The sequence below is a fragment of the Drosophila arizonae genome, chromosome 2, assembly GCF_054131065.1.
Source record: "Drosophila arizonae isolate 15081-1271.41 chromosome 2, UAZ_ARI_1.0, whole genome shotgun sequence".
Taxonomy (NCBI): Eukaryota; Metazoa; Arthropoda; class Insecta; order Diptera; family Drosophilidae; genus Drosophila; species Drosophila arizonae.
The window spans coordinates 26,219,508-26,239,739 of NC_142922.1; the positions used below are offsets into that span (position 1 = coordinate 26,219,508).

At 39.3% G+C, this 20,232-nt stretch overlaps 1 protein-coding gene and 1 long non-coding RNA gene across 5 annotated transcripts; one reads left to right on the forward strand and one right to left on the reverse strand.

Annotated features, from left to right (window-relative positions):
- Nucleotides 1–329: 329 nt before the first annotated feature.
- Nucleotides 330–2,559, forward strand: LOC108609584 (uncharacterized). 4 transcript variants are annotated; one of them, XM_089476319.1, is made up of 3 exons: nt 330–490; nt 625–675; nt 736–2,559. In XM_089476319.1, the coding sequence occupies exons 2-3, from the start codon at nt 658–660 to the stop codon at nt 1,999–2,001; spliced, it is 1,284 nt and encodes a 427-aa protein (XP_089332445.1). In that variant the 5' UTR covers nt 330–490; nt 625–657; the 3' UTR covers nt 2,002–2,559. The 4 variants fall into 4 exon arrangements, with proteins under 4 accessions (XP_089332445.1, XP_017856796.1, XP_089332446.1 ...); XM_089476320.1 differs by having other exon boundaries at nt 342–490; nt 601–675; XM_018001307.2 differs by having other exon boundaries at nt 625–2,559.
- A 13,493-nt stretch (nt 2,560–16,052) lies between these two features.
- Nucleotides 16,053–17,088, reverse strand: LOC149270634 (uncharacterized). Its single transcript, XR_016268535.1, has 3 exons — nt 16,931–17,088; nt 16,727–16,866; nt 16,053–16,611 (listed from the first exon to the last, which is right to left on the reverse strand). It is a non-coding gene; the product is annotated as an uncharacterized LOC149270634 (long non-coding RNA).
- Between the last annotated feature and the right edge of the window lie 3,144 nt (nt 17,089–20,232).

Genomic DNA, 20,232 nt, shown 5'->3' on the forward strand with positions numbered 1-20,232 from the left:
TAAAAATAAAAATTAATATTACATAGTAATATAGTTTTTATTTAAAACATAATTAATTATTCCGATAAATAATTTAAAAAATAGCAAATTTTATTCATTTAAATAATTTTATTTATTATTATTTTTTTAACTTTATTTTTAATCAATTAAGGTATACAAAACTGTTAGGTTTTGCATTTTTTCATTTAAGAGTAAAGGTTTTTATATTATCTACCCATGAATCATAGGAAACATTTTCAAATTCAAGCAACGGCGGGCTTTATCGTTTTGAAAGCTTGCTTTCGATAATAAAACAAATCGATAAGCTTCTGGTAAGGCACTCTGACGATAACTGACTCGGCTCTTTAAGTGTAATCAAGTAGTCTTTGTGGTATTGTTAAATCAGTTCTCTGTTCCAGTCGATCATCAGGGGATGTCAGTTAGCTGTTAAAAAGTGTTGAATTTTGTTGAACTTTTACTTTGAGACGTTTAAATTCATTGGTTGTAAATCGTAAGATATATATTCTTTAGTTCTTTGCATTTTACGGCGCTCAATGCGTTAGAGCTCGTTGTAATCCAATCCCAGCAGCTTTTAGACTAATCCATCTATCAATTACGAAGCTTAAGTCTTAAATTCTTTGACAGAACATTCGGGAGTGCTGAATTCCGTTGATAGACATGCCGCTGGAATTGATTGTTATATCGGTGATGCGCACCAACAAGTGGATAAACGTGCTAATGCTGAATACTCCGCAGGAGGACTTTGACCAGCTGCAGAGCAGACGCATCGACGTGCGCTCCGATGGCATACGCTGGATCGAGAGCGACTTTGAGCAATTCACGCCCCTGGGCAAGTTTTTCGAGATCAACACCAATCCCGAAGCAGGCATCACAGTGGACAAGGAGACGAGCAATTCCACGGCCCTGAAGCTGAGGCTCGTTCGCATCAACGATGCGGTCCTCGACCAGCAAACCGTCAATGTTGGCATAGAGAAGCTGCAAGTGTTCATGAACGAGTCGATGACCTGTGCCCTGCACTGCACCAACTGCTATAATGAGCTGGTGGCCGAGCGTTGCTTCAGCTCCATTCGCCCCGTGCCCATTCCCACCATGGAGCCGCTGAAGTACTTTTACTCTGAAAAGCAGATGCCCACAGCGGTGGATGAGGGCGAGCTGTACTATGGCGTCAACTACATTGTGATAAGTCCCCAGCTCCTGGGCAAGGGCGTCATCCAGTGCGGAGGGAATATTCACTGTGCCCGCTGCCTGCAGCTGGTGGGCGAGTCGTTGGGCGAGAAATTGGCCGCGCAGATGTACGTGGACACACTCTGGGTGTCACCGAGTCCCCAGACTGGTCTGCCAGAGGGGCGTCTGGAGAAGCTCTTTGGCCGGGTGACGGTCTCGCAGCTCATGCTGCACCTGCTGCAGAGTGCCGTTCCCATCAGCGATGAGAAGACCAGGGTGTTTGTGAAGACAGTGCGTCCGGATGGCCAGCTGCATTACATGCTGCTTCTCGTGGACACCAACCCACTGCATATGCTGCGCTCCAAGCTGTCGCTGATCGAGGACCTCAATATCAGCAACAGCCCGAAGGACAGCGACTACGATGCCGACGCATCGCTGACCTCGAACAGCGACAGCAGCATCGAGAGCATCGTCGAAAACAGCAGCGACAGCGACTTCACAACCGACGACAGTGGGCCGAGGGCTAAGCGCCGCCGTCGTCTTCGCCGCGGCAAATCGAAGCCGGTGCACGAGGTTAAGGTGCGCGGCTATCGGGGCTGCCGCTTGACCTATTACATGTTTAGCACCGACGAGGAGCTGACCGCCAACACGAAGCTCATCGAGCAGTGGCGCAAGGAGGGCACACCCATGTTGCGCATCTCCTATGGGATGATGATGGATCTGCTGCGGGAGCTGACCGTGAACGAGCTGCTGGTGGCCACAATGGAGCGCATCATAACCAATGAGAAGGAGGGACGCATTAGCTACATCATCTTTGAGCCCGACGAGGATAATTAGACGAAGTCTAGGCACACTTGAAGCGGATTTCCTTAAATCGCATTCCACTCGACTGATGATATACCTCATTAAATTATCAACATGCCAGAAATGCATTCATATATCTACATACTTTTTTTTTTTTTTTTTTTTTTGGAGCCGTTGTGGAGAAAATTGTTATGTATTTTCTCTATAATAGTGGCATTTCGCATTTCGGATTCTTAAAGCATTTTCCTTTTCATCACATTCATAATCAATTTTTGATTAACTCACACTGAAATTCATATAAACTCATACTTCTACATACATATCAAATTATATACCGAAAACATTATTAACATTAATTCGATGCATTAGATCCAGCGAAACAACTAAAATATAACCGGTATTCAGATAACAATAAAATTAAAAAAAAAAAAAGGAAAAAAAAAAACATATTTACGATACAAATAATAATACCTCAAATTATTATAAACAACTAAAATAAAACCAGTATTCAGATAACAATAATATTCAAAAAAAAAAAAAAAAAAAAAAAAAAAAACATTTACGATACAAATAATAATACCTCAAATGTAATACACATACATCTTAATACAAATATTATAAACAACTAAAATAAAACTGGTATTCAGGTAATAATATTAAAAAAAAAAAAAAAAAAAAAAAAAAAAACATTTACGATACAAATAATAATACCTCAAATGTAATACACATACATCTTAATACAAATATTGTAAACAACTAAAATAAAACCGGTATTCAGATAACAATAATTAAAAAAAAAAAAAAAAAAAAAAACATTTTTACGATACAAATAATAATACCTCAAATGTAATAGACATACATCTTAATATAATTATTATAAACAACTAAAATAAAACCGGTATTCAGATAACAATAATATTAAAAAAAAAAAAAAAAAAAACATTTACGATACAAATAATAATACCTCAAATGTAATACACATACATCTTAATACAAATATTGTAAACAACTAAAATAAAACCGGTATTCAGATAACAATAATATTAAAAAAAAAAAAAACATTTTTACGATACAAATAATAATACCTCAAATGTAATACACATACATCTTGATATAAATATTATAACGTAAATATAATTGATAATTCACAATATCTGCCTGTCTGTTTTCTATGGCTCATTTGCTATGAGCAGCAGATAATACAAAACTATAATAAAACATTCGACTTCATGCTAAATAAAATAACTTATCAATATACGAAAGTTCGTCTTGACGTGGAGTTTTATCAGGGTAGCCTTCAATGGGCGCATTCGTTCCATTTGAGTGGGATTTGGGTCTGGTATTTGGTGTGGCACTAACGAGACGTGGCGCATGTGTATCGACAACTGTTCTTGCTGGCATTCATTTGCAACTGACAACTGCTATAGAGGAGGATAACACGCACATTTATCATGTTGCACACGCAGCGATGGGGCAATCGATTTGTGCTCGATTCCGACTTATCAGCAACTGCAGCAGCCCTGACTGAAGGGGAGTGAGTCTGCAGACGAGGCATGCACAATTGAATGCTGCTACGCATCTCTCGAAATGCTAGCCGGAGCATCTGAGGCTTAGGCAAACGCTTCCCACTGTCAAAGGACATGGAGAAAATTGGGCTGCATGCATATCTATCAGCAGCAGCACTCGGATTCGTGTAGCTGCACCCACATGTGGCTGCCACACACACACACACACAACTGGCGGCCGCCATTTTGTTTCTTCTGTCAGCATATGGCCGCAGGGATCTTCTGGCGCAAGGGGGAGCCAGGAAGTGCTGCCAAGCGCAGCTAGAGAAGCATCCATATTCTATTTTAATATGACAAATGCACAAGACTCGCCGCTCCGCACGTGACTTTTGTCAAATTTTATTCTCATGAAAAATGCTCAGTGATTGTGAAAGAACTTTGTGTAATTTAAGAGGCGACATCTTGTGGCATGCAAAGAAAATTTTGAAAACCATTTGAAAATCAAATGAAGATTTCCTGAACTATATAGTAAGTGTCTAGATTTTTAAATTATTTATTTATAAATTTTTTAGAAATTAGAATTTATATAAAATTAAAGCTATTAAGCACTAGCTACATATCTTCATATAAATTACGTTTTGACAAATAATAATTTATCATATGTCATCGATAAATTTTGTATAGAGTTCTTAGTTTGACAAACACATTTTATAAATATCTCAAGAGAAATCTAATTGTTATTTGTTATGTAACCCTTATATTATTAAATATGCATTCATTGTCTGAGAGTCTTTAGTGATCTTAGCCTACAATTAAATCGCCCGCTTCATAAAGATTTTCTCCCTAATCTCAGTGCCAATTAAGATCATTTTGGCAATACCTTCAGCAAGCACAAGGAATACGAAGCGAGGCAATGGCAACATATGTCCTGATTTATTGATTCGTATATTCATTTCTTGAGAGTGTGTGGCTCATGTGCCGAGTTTATGCTGTGTTGCATGCCACACTTGCCGCTGTCTAAGCATCCTGTACCGTATGCCATAAATCATAAATGCAGACAAAATATTCGCCAGGAGTAGAGCAAACACACACGAAAAAACACAGAGACGAAATTATGCTTTGCTCCAGATTTGTCGCCGAGGCAGCAGGCAGAAGGCAGCAGACAGTAGGCAGCTGGCAGGACTCGAACAATTCACGTAGAGTGCGTAGTTTGCATATGTGGGCGGACGCAGGACGAACGCATCATAAAACAACAAGGACAACGCACAAAAAATATTTAGAAAAGAATTACGCTTAAATGCAATTGCTGTCATATTTTTTGTTGCGTTGCGTTGCGTTGCGTTTCGTTACGAAAGTCCTGTGCATGCGGCGCTTGTGATTTACGATGCTGGCAAAAGGAACTCGAAAGCAGCAGGACGAAGTGCAGCTCCGCTCTGCAGCTTCAGGCTCAGCGCTGCGGTGGGCAATTAAAACTCGATGCGACAAAGCCACTAAAGTGCAATTCATACATCGTTAAATTGGAAATATTCATTGAGATTTTCCCCAGCCAGAGCTAATTTATTATTAATTGAATCGAACAGAGACGACAGCCAACTCCTGCCGCCACTCGAACGTCCCGGACGTCGGATAGACGCTGTGTGACCCGCCGCCATGTGATGTGAGTTTTATGTTCTATTTATGTTGTGCAAACGATGCCCCATAATCGTAAAAATATCAAAACAAATCGTTAAAATCGATCGTCGTCATTTGGCGCTGCTTGCCTCGATTCGAGCTCACATTCAGATACAGATACTGAAACAGAAACAGAAACAGAAACAGATTCAATGAGCGAGGGGCACAGGAATGCGAACGGCTTCATTTGCGGAGTTTGAAGCAGTTGTTGTTGTTGTTGTTGCTGTTGCTGTTGTTGGGGAAGCTCTATCTCTACATGAAGTGGATGTGGATGGGGATGTGGATGGGGATGGGGATGGGGATGTGGCGTTTCGTAAGTGGCGCGGGTCGACGCGTGTCAATTGAGTTGCTCTCACTCCTGCGCATATTTGTATTTGATATTGAAAGTCAAATTTGTGTGTCTGTGTGTGTGTGTGCTGGTGTGCCTGCGCCCACAATCATTGGCGGCGTTGCCAGCCAGAAGGAGCTCATAAATTTTGTGACTTAATTAAGTTGGCAACACTTGAAAATTGTTTGAATTTTGTTCTTTTTTCCCCCACTTTGAGTTGTTGTTGTTGTGGCTTGAAGTGAGTTTGCGTTTGCATTTACAGATAATAATTGTAAGAGCCCATTATTGAATTCATATTGATTTATAATTATTGAATAGGCACCGCCTGGCACTGAAAGTATGCCGATTACAAAAGAATTCCTAATTGGCTGAAACAGTGAAGGGAGATGGGACTTTAAGGCAAACAGCCAATGCCAAAAGTCTGCCTTTTCGTTGTCCTACTCGTTCTATATTAAAGTATTATATTTCTACTACAAAATATACTTAAATAAATAATCAAATTCAGCTAACAGATTTTTTATATTTATATTTTTTATTAGAATGTTATAGCACACTCATTAAATTCTTAAGAATATGTTCTTTTTAAACACAAATATTTCGCTAGACTTGAATTGAATTTCCAAGAGCTTTATTTAAATAAAATCAACATATGCTTGCTGTGGCTCTTCTCTTAATGCCTTTAGAGCTAATGTATTATAAAAAATGTAGCTGCTATTTTCAAAACAAATAACCAAACACGATTTTTTAGGCGGTTTTGAATGTGAGCAAGCATAAAATTTTGAACATTGATGCATTTGTTTATTTGTATAGCGCTTGAAAATCTTGAAAAACAAAAACAAATGTGGAAATATTCGCAGCACGCCGGGATGCACGAAGATCCATGGTAAAGAACCGGAGACCCACCGGCTCCCAATGGCAGCCGTTATAGACGAGGTCTGCGAGGTGCCACACGATATGTGCTGAGGGGCGCTCGAAGGCGGCGTTTGTTTATCCAAAGGGGGTCGACACTTGGCAGCCACATGCCCCGTTATTTGTTTTTATAGACTCATTTTATGTGCTCCATGTTTGTTTGGCTGGATTGCGCCACACTTGTTGAGGCCGGGCCATCTTTATGGGCGAGTCAGACTGAGCAGAAGCAATGCTACGCACACATAATAACCATAATAATAAGAATTAACTTGCTCATTACCACACAAAAGGATTGGACAAGGCTGGAAGGTCTGGAAGGGCAGACAAAAGCCTCATAAAGACATCATAACTCAGAGCCTGCTGAAAGGATAAAGCGGACACGCCACCCACAGAGAGGCGTGGCAAGGAGCTGGCAGGCAATAATTAAGTACTTTTCTATGCAAAATTGGAACGCAGTCAAAGGCCACAAGAAATCTCTTACGCTCTAGCTCTCGCTCTGCCTCTTAGCCAGTTGCTCAGGTAATTCCGGGCTAAATTAAAATCTCCCTCTGTGCACGGCAAGTGCTCAAGACATTGTCACACATTATCAGGCGGCCAGAGGGAGGGAGAGAGAGAGAGAGGATTGTGCACTAGCTCGAACTGGGCTCAAACTTTGCGAAACAAAGACCTACAGCTGAAAGGGGTGCGTATGACCGGGTGCCAGGGGCGGGGTGGCTGGCCGAGCTGCTTGTTGACTTACTCCAAGGCAAACTTTTGCGCGGTGGCAGCTTCTTGGCGAACGGGCGTCGCAGCTGCCGCCCTTACGGCTCAATTGCAATTACGGCAAATTACTTTATTACATCCGTAATTGTGTGACCATCAAGAGTGCCATTTTTCGGGTAGTGAAATTAGTGTGGCAGACGCCACAAGTGTTTCTGCCCCACCCCGTCTCCTCCCGCATGAGTGCACAGCTACGTCCATGTCTCAGTCCATCAATAGCCAAACATCTAGTGCCACATAATGTTGCACGCACAAACGCCGTCGGCTGCAGGAGCGTCGGCAAATCAGAGCTGAAATACTACGTTTTGGAAATAATAATCAAAAATAATACTGGAATACGAAATTCTAAAGAATTCAATTTATTTTAATTTGGACTTGTAACTTAATTTTTGTAAACAAAAAATTAATAAGTACATAAATCAATTGGTTTTAAAATATTTATGTACATATATTAATATTACATTTTAGAGATCTTTGTAATGTGAATTTTATAAAAGTTATTCTCAATTTAAAAATTAAATATTTATTATAATATACAAAATATATTCAACAATTTTCAGTCGAATATTTTAATGACTTTAGCGGAGAAATATAAAATTCTTTTGTAGCAGTGTTGCACATTTCATTTGTAATAAATTTACCATTGAAAAAATATATTTTTAGTAATGGAAAAAAGCAAAATAATATGTCTAAAAATAATAATTGTATCTAATTTGAGATATTTTATTTGTAAATCTGTAATTGACAGCTGTAGTTAAGCAGTCAGCATATTGCCACCTTAAAATTTACACACAACCACATTGAGAGTTTATTACGAATTAATAACTCAATAATCAAATTAATATAAATTGGTCATATTCATGGCAAATATCTTGATTTCTTTTTCAATGCAAATGAACAATTAATCTTTGCCTTTTCAATAAAATTTAATGACACTTGGAAATAGTTTTCCATCTTTATTAGCATTATGGCAAGAGCTGTTGTCAATATCACTTAAAAGTGTCGTTTCTTAAGCTCGTTTACGATCTCGTGTGGGTGTCCTCTGACGTCACGACTGCGAATTTGGTATCAACGTGCCTGCCGAACGGAGAACGCGCGCCAAAACGGTGCGCTGCTCTGCCACGCAGACGCGGCTCTCGCAGCTCAGCCATATTTATTTATGATGTAAACAAACCATTAAACGGGAGAATTACGAGCGCAGTCGCAGTCTGCGCTCTGCTCGGCCATGATGGCAGCGACGCTGCAGCGCTGCGACGCAGCGGCAGAGCGGCCGAGCTGCAGCAGTGCGATATAAATCACGCACACGCGCACAAATTTACGATGTCGCTGCCTCTCTCAGCTCGCATCGTGCTGCTCGCTTGCACACGCTGGCTCGGCATAGCGCTCTCTCGCTCGCAATGCTTTATAGCTGCCGGGAATGGTTTATTGCTGGCATGTTCATCTTCTGCTTGCTGAGCAGGCACACACACACACACTGGTGCTGCCAGCATGGGCACTGCGCACTCTCTCTGAGCGGGAGAGAGAGAAAGAGAGCAGCTGTTTCTGTGTCAAACATATGCTTGTGTTGTTGTTGATGGCAGTCAGAAAGGGAAGCAATTAAATTGGGCAACGGCACTGGTGTGAGCGAGCCGGCCAATCAGTCTCCGCCCATTTTTCGTGTTGGTAAGCGTCACAAAACCGCTAGCAGTTCAAAAACAGCCAAAATAGAAGCAAATATTTTGCATTTCCCTGCCAGCCAGGCATTATTTTGTGCAGATGTCGCTACATTTTGCTGCAAAGACACTGCCGGCGTTGTCCAGCACTGGCCTAATGAGAAACCTGTTAGAGGAGCACGCCGAGAACTGGTTCAGAGCACGGCCAAATTTATGGCTACACGTGGCTTTCATTGAGAAACTGATTCTGCGGCACTGGGCAAATTGCTTTGTTTATGGGCGTTTACTTTTGCAGCGCAGACGAAATTTACGAGCTCTTGAGTTCTCACTCGAGTGAGTCTTTTGAGCGCATCGTCGCAGCGCTTTGAGTGTTTTTTGTGTTGGTATTTTCGCAGCCAGTGTCTTGCCCCGAGCTCTTTTAATGCGCTTTATGTTGGATTTGAACTTGAAAATTGCTTTATTAATCATTAAGGAATAAGCGCGTCTATTAGGCGTCATTTATCATTTGAGCACCAGGACGGGCCGATGGTAGCAACTCGATTAGTTGCTGACATCTCAAAACTAATAACATTTCCATAAATTAAAAAACAAACATATAAAATAAATATGTATGTGTTTTATTGTATATATGTTGTACACAAAATGTATGTATATTCGAGCTATTTTATACAAATAGTAAATAGAAAAAAAGTATTAATTGTATATATACTCAATAATAAATAAATAGGTTTCTAAATAGTTGATGTGAAAAAAATCAGTTGAATACTCAATATCCTATACTAATATCCTATATCCTATCCTATACTAAGACAATATGTATAAATTCATTTTCATTTTCAGTTTGAATATTTTTATCTTCACGAAATTTTTTATCATCATTATTTTATATTATCTGTTTAAATGTATTATATATATGATAATTAAAATTGTGTTTACAAATTTTTTCCGCATTTAATGTACGTTCTACAGCTGCACATAATTTTCTCTATACCCATAGTCCATAGTCTTATATTTCTTTTGTATTTCATTTCGTAATTGACTTAGATTTAATCATAGTCCCGCTTTTCATGCAACTTTATAATTTTTGTTTGGTTATTTCATTTCTTAGCATAATATAATGACATATAATTTGAATAGAAAACAAGTATTTTCGCATAGTTAAATGTTTTTTGTAAGTGCTACACGTGAAATGAATCCCATTACGAAGAAGTTGAAGTTGAGTGTGAAATCATCCTGGCAGGCGGTCAGACCACCAAAACAGACAGACATGGAGACAACCGCATGAGCAAGCAGCTCAAATTTATAAACTTGCCCATAAAACTTGAACATGGGCAACTCGGAAAAGGCAACTGGTGCCACATGCAGGAGAGGAGCGGCAGCGGCAGCCACAACAGCAATAACAGCAGCTGAAGCACTGCATAAGAGTGCATAAAAAATAAGAAAGCACACACACTAGATGAAGTTTCCTTCAAGCCGCAGCAAAAGCCAAGGCAACCGCAAGGAGCAAAGTTTTAATTTTTGGCCCAGGCAAATGTTGCGGGCGAACAATGAGGCAAGGGGGGAGGTGTCTCATTCGCCACGTCCCTTCCTGTGGACCTCATTCGCCTCTTCCTCCCCTCTAGGAGCTAGCTGGAGCTGGTGTGTTTGCTCGCCCAGTGTGTGACAAACTATCTTAATGGCTTTTCGCAGCTTGGCGGCTCTTAAATGCGAATTTAATTAATTGGACACTTAAGTTAACGACATTTCTTTGCTCGCTCTCGTTTGACTGACTCCGACTGCACACGGCGACGATTTTGATTAATTGGCCAACAGCGCACGCCGACTCCACAGGCAGCCAGGCAGCCAGCCAGGCGGCAGGCGGCAGGGAGAAGAGCAGAGGCCAGCGACAGCGCCGTAAACTGAGCCATTGCCAAGGTGTTGGATGCTGCACGCACTTAATTGATGGCCCTCGCAAAGCCGAGTCTACCATCTTGCCAGATTGTCATTGCCATTCAAAATGGCGTTGTAGTCGAATGAAAGTATGTTTTTTCTTAAGCTGCTCTCTTTAGTAATATATATTCTGCTTATAGTTATATTAATATACTTGATATATTCAATGTATTCATATGAACATCTCTTCTAAAACAATAAGTCTTCATAAATAAATTTTAAAAATATTTGGTTATCTGAATTTTGTTTAAGTTTTTCGCCAATTTGCAAATATTTCTGAGTACATAAAGTGAATTGTTTAAAGAAACCTATCTCTTCAAGGAGTTTTCGATCTATTCTGTATATTTATATAAATTCACATTTTTTAATTGATATTAATGAATAATGTTTTTTTTATCTAACATATAAAAAAAGCATCATAATTTAAAATATATATATATATTTATAATAATTATTATTATTTTTTTTCATTCTTGTTTGTATATAACTTTGATTCTACATTTTTTTCTGTCTGCTTATTAGCTTTAATCATACACGTTATTTTTTAACCCTAATAAAATACATACATTGATAATATTACATTAATGTATCGTAAAATGTAGTATTAACAGGCTATACAAAGTTAAGTGTTTAGTTTTTTTTTTTTTTTTTTTTTTTTTTTTTTTTTTTTTTTATATTACAGAAAATAGTGAAAAGAATAAGGTAAATATAAATAAAATGAGTATAAATAACTGTGTATAAATTACATTAATTTTGTTATTATAATTATTACATTTATAAAGGAAGTATTTACTATATAATGCAAAATATAAATATAATTTAATATGCAGTGCAATCTATGTAATTTATAAGACTAGAATTAGTGTGTTATTCCAAAATCTCAATGCTTATTTTATCTCTGCCCTAAATCAGATTTTGTCTAAAGTATTTTCGCAGCTTTTTAAACTTTAGAAAGCTGCATTGAAGATATTAAGCAAATAACTATGCCGACTCTTGGGGGAGGCGGTCTAAACAAAGTCTAAGCAGAGGACTTGAATACAAGCACAAGGAACTGGAAGTCCCATTCTGTGAGCAGAGTTGGCCGCTGCTGGGCGACGCACATTCATTAATTTAGTGCAGAGAAACATTTTTTGAATTGTTTTGTAGTTTAATGCGAGCTCGGTTAAATTTATGTACTCAGCGAGCTGAATTTTCTTAGTCTCAAGTTTGGCCTTGTGGGAGACCCAAAAGTGCAGTCCAGCTCAGCCAGAGTTTCAGCCAAGCTTCCAAAGTTAAGCATTTGCCAGCTTTCTTTGAATTTATTTTGCGGCAAGACAATTTATTTGCTGGCGTTCAAATGTGAGCGCTTATCAAATAATTGCCGGCCTGCAAATGTTGCACAATTAAGCGGTAAAAGGTTAGGGCCAGCGTCCGCCGGGGTTTGACCGCACAGCCGACCACTGGCCACTGGCAACTGACCCTTGTCCCAATGCACACACACACACAGACACACGCCCACTCACTCCCGCACAAACACACAAGCAGACACAATTTCAGCTGAACATGATTTTTTTTTTTTTCCCCTATATTTTTCTCCGTTTTTTCATGTGTTTTCTTGTGAGCGCTTGTTGCGCTCTCACCTCGCAAATGTTTTTTAATATGCTCCATTTCGGGCTTATCTTTATTGTCTCGTTTAGTGGACAACATATGAATGATGTTCCATTTACACACGTTTCTTCTTTCTCTTTTGGCTCTGAGCAGCAAGAAAAAACGAAAAACAACATTTAAATATTTCTAGTCTTTACCTAAAACAGTTTTTTTTTTTAAACTCTTTATTGTTAAATTTTAAATATATATGAGTAGAGATATTCCATTCATACTTATGATAATTAGCAATGTAGGCCTGCAGATTTTATTTTTTTAACGATTATTTTTCTGTTATACAACCAACTTCATTCAGCTAGAGTCTGTTATAAGAAATACTATATTTTTCAATTGCCAGGAGTAAAAATTACTAATCCAAAATAGGTATATATTAAATATTATTCTATTTAAATTTGGGAATTATTTGTAATATATTTACTTTATATAAGTGAGTAATTTACATTAAATTTATTTATTTATTTGTTTATTTATTTATTTATTTTTTTTATAATTTTTTTTAAAATTGTTTTAAGCAATGGAATTGTATCACGATTCTCTAAATAATTTATATAAACATTTACTTAGTATTGTATACTAAATCAATTAGCTGAATTTACTTTCATTTTTTATTTATATAGAAATAGCAGTATTAGTCTAGTAATATATCTTTGCTCTTTGTATATATGTATGTATGCTTTCAACTCGATCATCTAATTTTTCAGCTGTTTGCTTAGGTTAAGGTAGAAATGCGTACAAATTAGTGCAGAAGTTGTCTAGTTGATAAGAGCATGATGTATGGTGTGTCCACATGGGGTTTGAACCCTCGCCACGGGGCCAAAAGCCAGCCAGCCAGCCAGCCAGCCACTCGGTCTCCGGACCAGCTGCAATCGATCATTTCGAGCGCGTGTGCAGTCTGTAGAACCTGATGCCACACGGCAAGGTTTGCGATGGAGGAGACGCTGCGTATACCAGTTTGTCACAGAAAAAGCTGGAGATTCGTGCAGAGGCGATCAAAATCCCGGGAAGACCGGCCAAGTGGAAGGCCGGGCATCCAGCCGGTCAGCCAGCCAGTCAGCCAGGCAGTGCGGCCATCTTGTGGTCCAGTGTTTGGGGCCTCGAGGTGTGTCACATCTCTTTTGTGTCGCACATTTGTCAGAAATTAATCATGTGCTTGTTTTTACATGCGTGTGTGTATGCGAGTGTGCGAGTGTGCGAGCAGCAACAACATTCTTAGCTTTTTGATAAATTAGCCGTCGACCCGTAGGAAGGTGCGAGCTGCTGTCTGGCTAACTCTTAGTCCGGCCAAAGTCGTTGACTGTAAAATGCAATTAAATGCGACCAAAACACACGACTTTGGTGGCGCAATTAATTTTCATTAAAAAGCCAGCCAAGAGCTCTGCCAACCCATTCGCATGGCCAGCAAAAAGCCAAGCGATCGCCGGCCGATATGGACGATCGGAACATGAGTTACTCATGTGCATTTAACCGAGTGCTAAGTGAGGGCCGGGCCACGGGCCAGGGCCAGGGCCAAGAGTTGCATCGATTGACGCTAATTGATATGCTTATCGGCAATCGATAAGATTACGATTGCGATTACTCAGCCGCGCGGCGCAGTTCAATCCACTTTCAATTTGACAGCCCCGACAGACAGGTGACAACCCATAACTCACGATCGTTCGGCTCCACATACGCATTATATATATGTATATGTGTATGTATTTGTCGCCAGCAGTCCTTAGTATGTCCGCTTCTTTAGTTATGCATGAGCGCATGCGATATGCCAGACACGAATCGCTGCAAGAGCACCGTGAATTATGCCAAGTCAGCCAGGCAGTGTGTAGGCTTAGCTTTAGGTCTTGCTCTTCGGAATTCTTCAAAATCTGCATGCGCAGGAATCCGCGTCATCCCGCTGGGGTCTTGGCGAATTCCCTTTTTCATGCTAATAACATAATTGATGATATTGTCTTTTAATTCGTTGCATTCAACGTGCCTCGCATGCCAACTCAATTCGGTGGCACATTCATGTGTGCAACGACGGCATTCTTTACGACTTGACACTAACTGGCAAAAAGTGTGTGCAAGCCTGAAGAAAGAAAATAAAATTCAAAACATTAAAAAAAAAAAAAAAAAAAAAAAACACTGCCAAGCATCGTATCGGTTTTAGATCGAAACAAATCCCATTTCTCTCTCTCTAATCTTTCATTCGCCACGCTGTGGAAATCAACAACAAAAGCGACAAGTAAAAAGTCAGTTAAGGGGATTTCGAGAAAGGATTCCACCTTTGGAGCAAAACAAATTAGAGATTTCAAATGTAATTTACGACCAAAATGGTTGATCTATGATGGGTATTAAGGGTTTCCATGGCGTCGCTGCTGCGCTTCTTCTTCATCTTCATTCTCATCTCCTCTTCTTCTGCTTGTTCTTGCCGCCTCACGCTTGTGGACCAAATGAGGGTGGAAATGCACACACACACACATTGAGCATAATAAGCAAACACCTTTTGATGGCGGCTGCTAATGTAAGACTATTCGAATACTATTCGAATAATATGTAAAGGGTTGATTGATTTTTAACTAAATGTTAAAAATGTATATAATTTAAACATGCAGAAAAACTCAATTAATTAACAGGGAATACAAAAATATCAAACAGTTAACAACTTAAACTGTTGATCTTGTTAATAAATTAATAAGCAATACAATAATAGTTATTGGGTATGAAAGACTTTAGCTTGATTGTTATCTCACGCTTTTTAATACCCTGTAAGCTATACAACAAAACACTCTCTATGAACATTCATTTATCAAATTAGCGATTTTAAATATAGTTAATCTATTTTATTTTATAAACTGCAGTATACACAAAATTTATATATTTTAATTTGTTACTGCTTCTGAAGCAATAGTAGGGTATTCAGGTTCTGAAATTTTGTACCCATCAGAAGACAACATATTTGAGACTCTTTGAGTATCATATTTAAAGAATTAAATATAAATACCCTGTAGGCATTTATAAAAGAGTCGTTGACTATCGATTGAATTTAAGAATGCTGACTAAATACCATTTAAGGTTTCTTTTAAAGACCAGAATTTCTTCCGTCATTTATTGAAACAATGCTTTATAATTAATTATTAAAAAACTAATTGGAATAAAATCATGATGAGCAGTGGTTGCTCATCACATTATACGTTAGAAACATATAATACGAAATTTAGTTGCCATATACTCATTTAATGAGTTTTAGTATATCGTTATTTGTTACGCGCTATAGAGTCTAAGACAAGAAGCCGCAATAAAGAATTCTTAAAAAAAAAAAAATTAAAAAAATTAAAAAATAAAACGATTAAAATTAATGAAAATATATTCACAATAAAAGTAATTCAATTCTAATTAGAATCTTGCATGGGTGCCGAAAATGGAGCTGTAATTGTTAAGAAATATATTGAAAATTCTTAGTGATTGATATTTGATCTGACAAGTGAGTCCGTGATTTGTATTAGATCTCGTTTTGGGGAATAAATTGTATATATAATATATTCATTATTTTATTGTGATTTTTGTGCAGTAGTAGATTGTAATAGATAGTCAAAAGTTCATATTCTTCATATTTCAATAATGCTGCAAAGGGAAAAACCTAGGCTTAGGCACGACTTTTAGAAATTGAAGCATCTAACTTGGTTAGCTGGTTTTAATATTGTTGTTGCTTGTTTGCTGCTTTTTCGCCTATTTACACATAAGCGACGCCAGCGACGGCCAATAGCCGCCCGGTCGCCATTTGAGCCATTCATCTTGTTAGCCGCCTGCTGTCTGCTTATACGAATACTGCATCAAGAAATCTGCTGCAAAACGGGAAAATAAATCAGTGCGCCGCGACGAGCGTTTGGGGCAAGTGCTGTGCGACACACACACACACACACACACATGGGTACTCGATACTCATATGTCAAGTGTATTTTTGGACGTCTGCGCTGACCCCTTCGCTGTGCACCTACCCGTCGAGCGAGCCAGCGACAACTCTTTCACTTGGCGTCTTCTGCTTTCTTCAGATTTGTTTTGCTTTGCTTTGGCTTGCCTTGCGTTGCGTTGCTTTAGCAGGCATCCTTAGCGCCGAGATTTATGACATTTTAGTTGGCATCGTCCACTTATCTTATCGCAGTGTTGGCATCGCACTCTCTCGGCGTAGAGAGCAGCGCATGGCCCAGAGTCGACTCAGCTCTGTTGCTCTTGTAATGCATTTCTTTGGCGTGACCTCACCGTACTGTCAGCCCTGTTGGTTGACGAAAATCTGTTTTATTGCCTCGCAACGAATCGGAGGTCATATCGACGGCCCTTCCACTGTGTGGTAGGTGCACGTTGTTTTATGGCTGAATTAATGTAGCTACCTGTGCGGCCTGCAAGCCGGAAAGCAAAAGTGCTTTGGCTGTGACCTAATAATGCGTAATGCCTATAATTTCCGCTAGACAATGGACACCGTAATGTGGCATTGAGGTCAAGGTCACAGACCACTCACCGAATGCTTCACCTGTGCAATTTAATGGCATTAATATTTGTAGCATTGCGAATCGAAGGTCACAATATGTATTTACTCTCATTTTCTTTCATTTACGAACTACCTCGGCCTGCAATTGTTGTCGATATTTTATGTTTATGGTTTGAAATAGTTGTAATGCCCATAATTTGTGCCGGAGTGAAAGTCGTTTACGTTTCATATATCTACAGAAATTTAGTTTTCTTATTGATTTAATAAAACTATATCTTGGTTAGGCAATCATCTCTCTGCTTTTTAAGAATTTATGTATTTAATATTTGTTAAAAGAATATATAATTTATACATTTATTTAACTTTTGTCAACTGAATATTTATTTAAGTATAGATTCTATTATCAGAAGATTCTCTCACGAAAAGCACCTGATCGAAGAGCATGTAAATGGATCTGATAGTTGAAAATTACAGCTATATATATACTATGCAGTCGAGTCTCGATAATTAAATTTATCGAGAGTTATCGAGAACGACTTTTTCTGAAGGGGGTAGAATTTTTTCGATTTAACGGAGTACAAATTATCGAGACTCGACGGTAGTATGTTTAATAAAACATACGTGATACTCCAAGAGATCTAAAGCATCAAGGAAAAAAAAATAATACGAAAAATGCACGTATTTTATTTTAAGCAATCAATGAGTTTCGGGTTGGGAAAATGCTCTTTTTAATGATTAAAAAGTGTATATAAACTTTTAAAATTAATAAGTTGACTTAAAAATCCTTTCTTAAGTAGTTAAAAACTGTATTCAAGGCTTGAGTCAGCAAAATCGAGATCCTGGCCAACCAGCTTGGGTTGGGCTCGTCGATTAAGGCGTTGGCATTGTAAATTATAACAATCTGCTCAAGGTGGAACACCCGCTAAATTCAAAATGATATTAAATTATATAAAGTGCCGCCGCCGAGGCCGCTGCCGTTGCGTCGGCTGTCTCTGATGACGGTTGGAGTTGCCTAATTAATTTCCATTACAACGTGCCGCGAGTTGCAATTTTGCTACGCAACGGGAAAAAAGCAAGCGACAAAAATCCAGAAATACATAAAACAGTTCTGCCCCGCCCATATGTGGGGTGTGGGTGGGTGTGGCGGGTGGCTGGTGGCTGGTGGCTGGTGGCTGGTGTGCTGGTGTGCTGACTGGAGGCGATTAAATTAAGTGGCGCATTAACAATTGCACTGCCAGGGACAAACTAAATCATTTTGACGCCACTTGCTGCGCGTCACAATTCACACAGAAATTCGTGTAGCCGAGAGTGCAAGTGGATGAATAGAAGAGTGGAAGATGAGTGGAAAGTTGGCAGCATGAATCGCGAGCTTTTGGGCAATTTGTCAAGCCGGCAATTGGCCGCGCTTTGATGGGGTTGACGGGGTTGACGGGGGTGTGCGGCGGCAGCTTCTTTAGACCAAAACGTGGCACTCAGTGAAATTGGCTCATTTGCATTCGAAATTTAAATTAATGCAAAACCGCTGAAAATGGCAAAGTTGGGCAAAACTTTTGCTACCGGCCGACTGTTGGCTATTGCAGGAGCCGAGGACGGACAGGCCGTGGCTGGAGATGGGGGCTGGTGAGATGGTGGGATGGGCGGTGGGTTCAGGGCGATCATAAATATTCGCTGGCGCTCGTTAGAGGCTGCCAGCGAATGGACGCGAACGCGGACGCGACTTCCTTACTAACTACGCACAGAAAATCAAGTGGGGAAAAATGCTGCGGCAGCAGCTGCTGCAGCAGGAGCAGCAGCGCAAAATATGTGGCCAGGCCCTGGGCAACTTTCTTGCCGCAGTTCCTTATTTCTTATTCCCAGGAGCCAGCAACAACAACAGCAACAGCAACAGTAACAGCAGCGGCAAACAGAGCAACATTAGAAGCGGAATGGAACAGATGGAGGGGAGCGCGTGTGTGTTTGTGTGTGTATGTGCGTCGAGAGCGCGCGTAGAACATCTTACTCGCTTTTTAAAATGTCCAATAAAAATTGCCGACACATTTCGCCCATATTTCTTCGGAATCCCATATAAATCACGCGCTGTAATCCCTCATGCTATCGCCGCGTCGTCTTGGCTGCCGCTGTCGACTTTGCCACCGCCGCCGCAGAGGACAGCTGGGGAGAGAGGCGCGAAGGGGTGCAGGGGAGAAGCGAGCAAGAGTGGATGCGGCTGCGGGTCTGGGTCTGGGCTTGGGTTTGGGTCTGGGTATTGGGGCTTGGGTTCGGTTTCGGGTTCGGTTTCGGCTCTGAGTTTGGCAGTTTTGGCAATAAGAAAGTTTTTCTTTTCTTTGGTATGCCAGGCTCTGCATTGGCTTTGTTTAGGACCCCGCATCCCGCCACGGGCACCGGATACGGGAGCCGGGACTGGGACTGGGACTGGGACTGTGTCCTGGTCTAGGGTGGGTTTCTGGCTCACCCACTCTGCGTGCGCTCGAAGGCCTCATTATGGTGCCTGCGATTATTTGAAATTGCAAAAGTTTATTCATTGTGGGCGGACAGGAATGTGTGGCATACGTAAGATCGGAAGATGTATGTGCTCTATACAGATAAATCAATAACAATACATGTGCTGAATTCAGATTTCAATTCAACTGTTTCCCACTGGAAATTTATATAAATTCACAAAATCTCTAACCTTTTCCTTCCTTATAGTAAATTTATTATACATATATATATTATAATATTAGGAGAAGTCAGCATATATTTTTGTAGTATAAATTCGAAATAGTTGTCGGCAATTCGCATTTCTATATAACTTTATGTATCAAAATTTCGATTTAATTATTATTATTATAGAACAACTTCAATTATATGCAAATTTTCATTTTGATTTAATACATTTCATTTCAAATAAATATTTCTGAATTTTTAGTTATTTAGAGAATTGCTAAACTGACTTAATTTATTCCATTTTATTTGGGCAAAAAATAATAATTTAATATTTCACTTAGTACCTAATAATATACTTTTTAATTTTTAATTTTTTTTTTTTTTTTTTTTTTTTTTTTTTTTTTTTTTTTTTAAATGCTGAATCAATTAAAAATCAAAATCTTCTTTACTTTGATGTGAATTCAAAATGTTCACAATACTAAGATTAAGTCAAAAGTTTAATAGAAATTTATTAGTTTCTTTAGCACAAATAAATAAAATAATACCAAGAGCAACAAAAGTATTCTTTAAACTAAATTGAAAATTAAGTTTGCATGTCTTAGGGGCAAATGTCTTCCGCTTAGCATCTTAATTATGGAGAGTGGCAACAGCCATGCATCATCTTTAAGTGGAGAGGGCCAGCAGCTCGTATGCTGGTTCCTTTGCTAATGTGCCGCTCCTCCACCCACTCCAGCGCTGCAGTAAAATCCAAAAAACGCGATG

Bases quoted from the DNA above. Each gene is read 5' to 3' on its own strand.
- LOC108609584 (XM_018001307.2), top strand. From the start codon at position 658: ATGCCGCTGGAATTGATTGTTATATCGGTGATGCGCACCAACAAGTGG.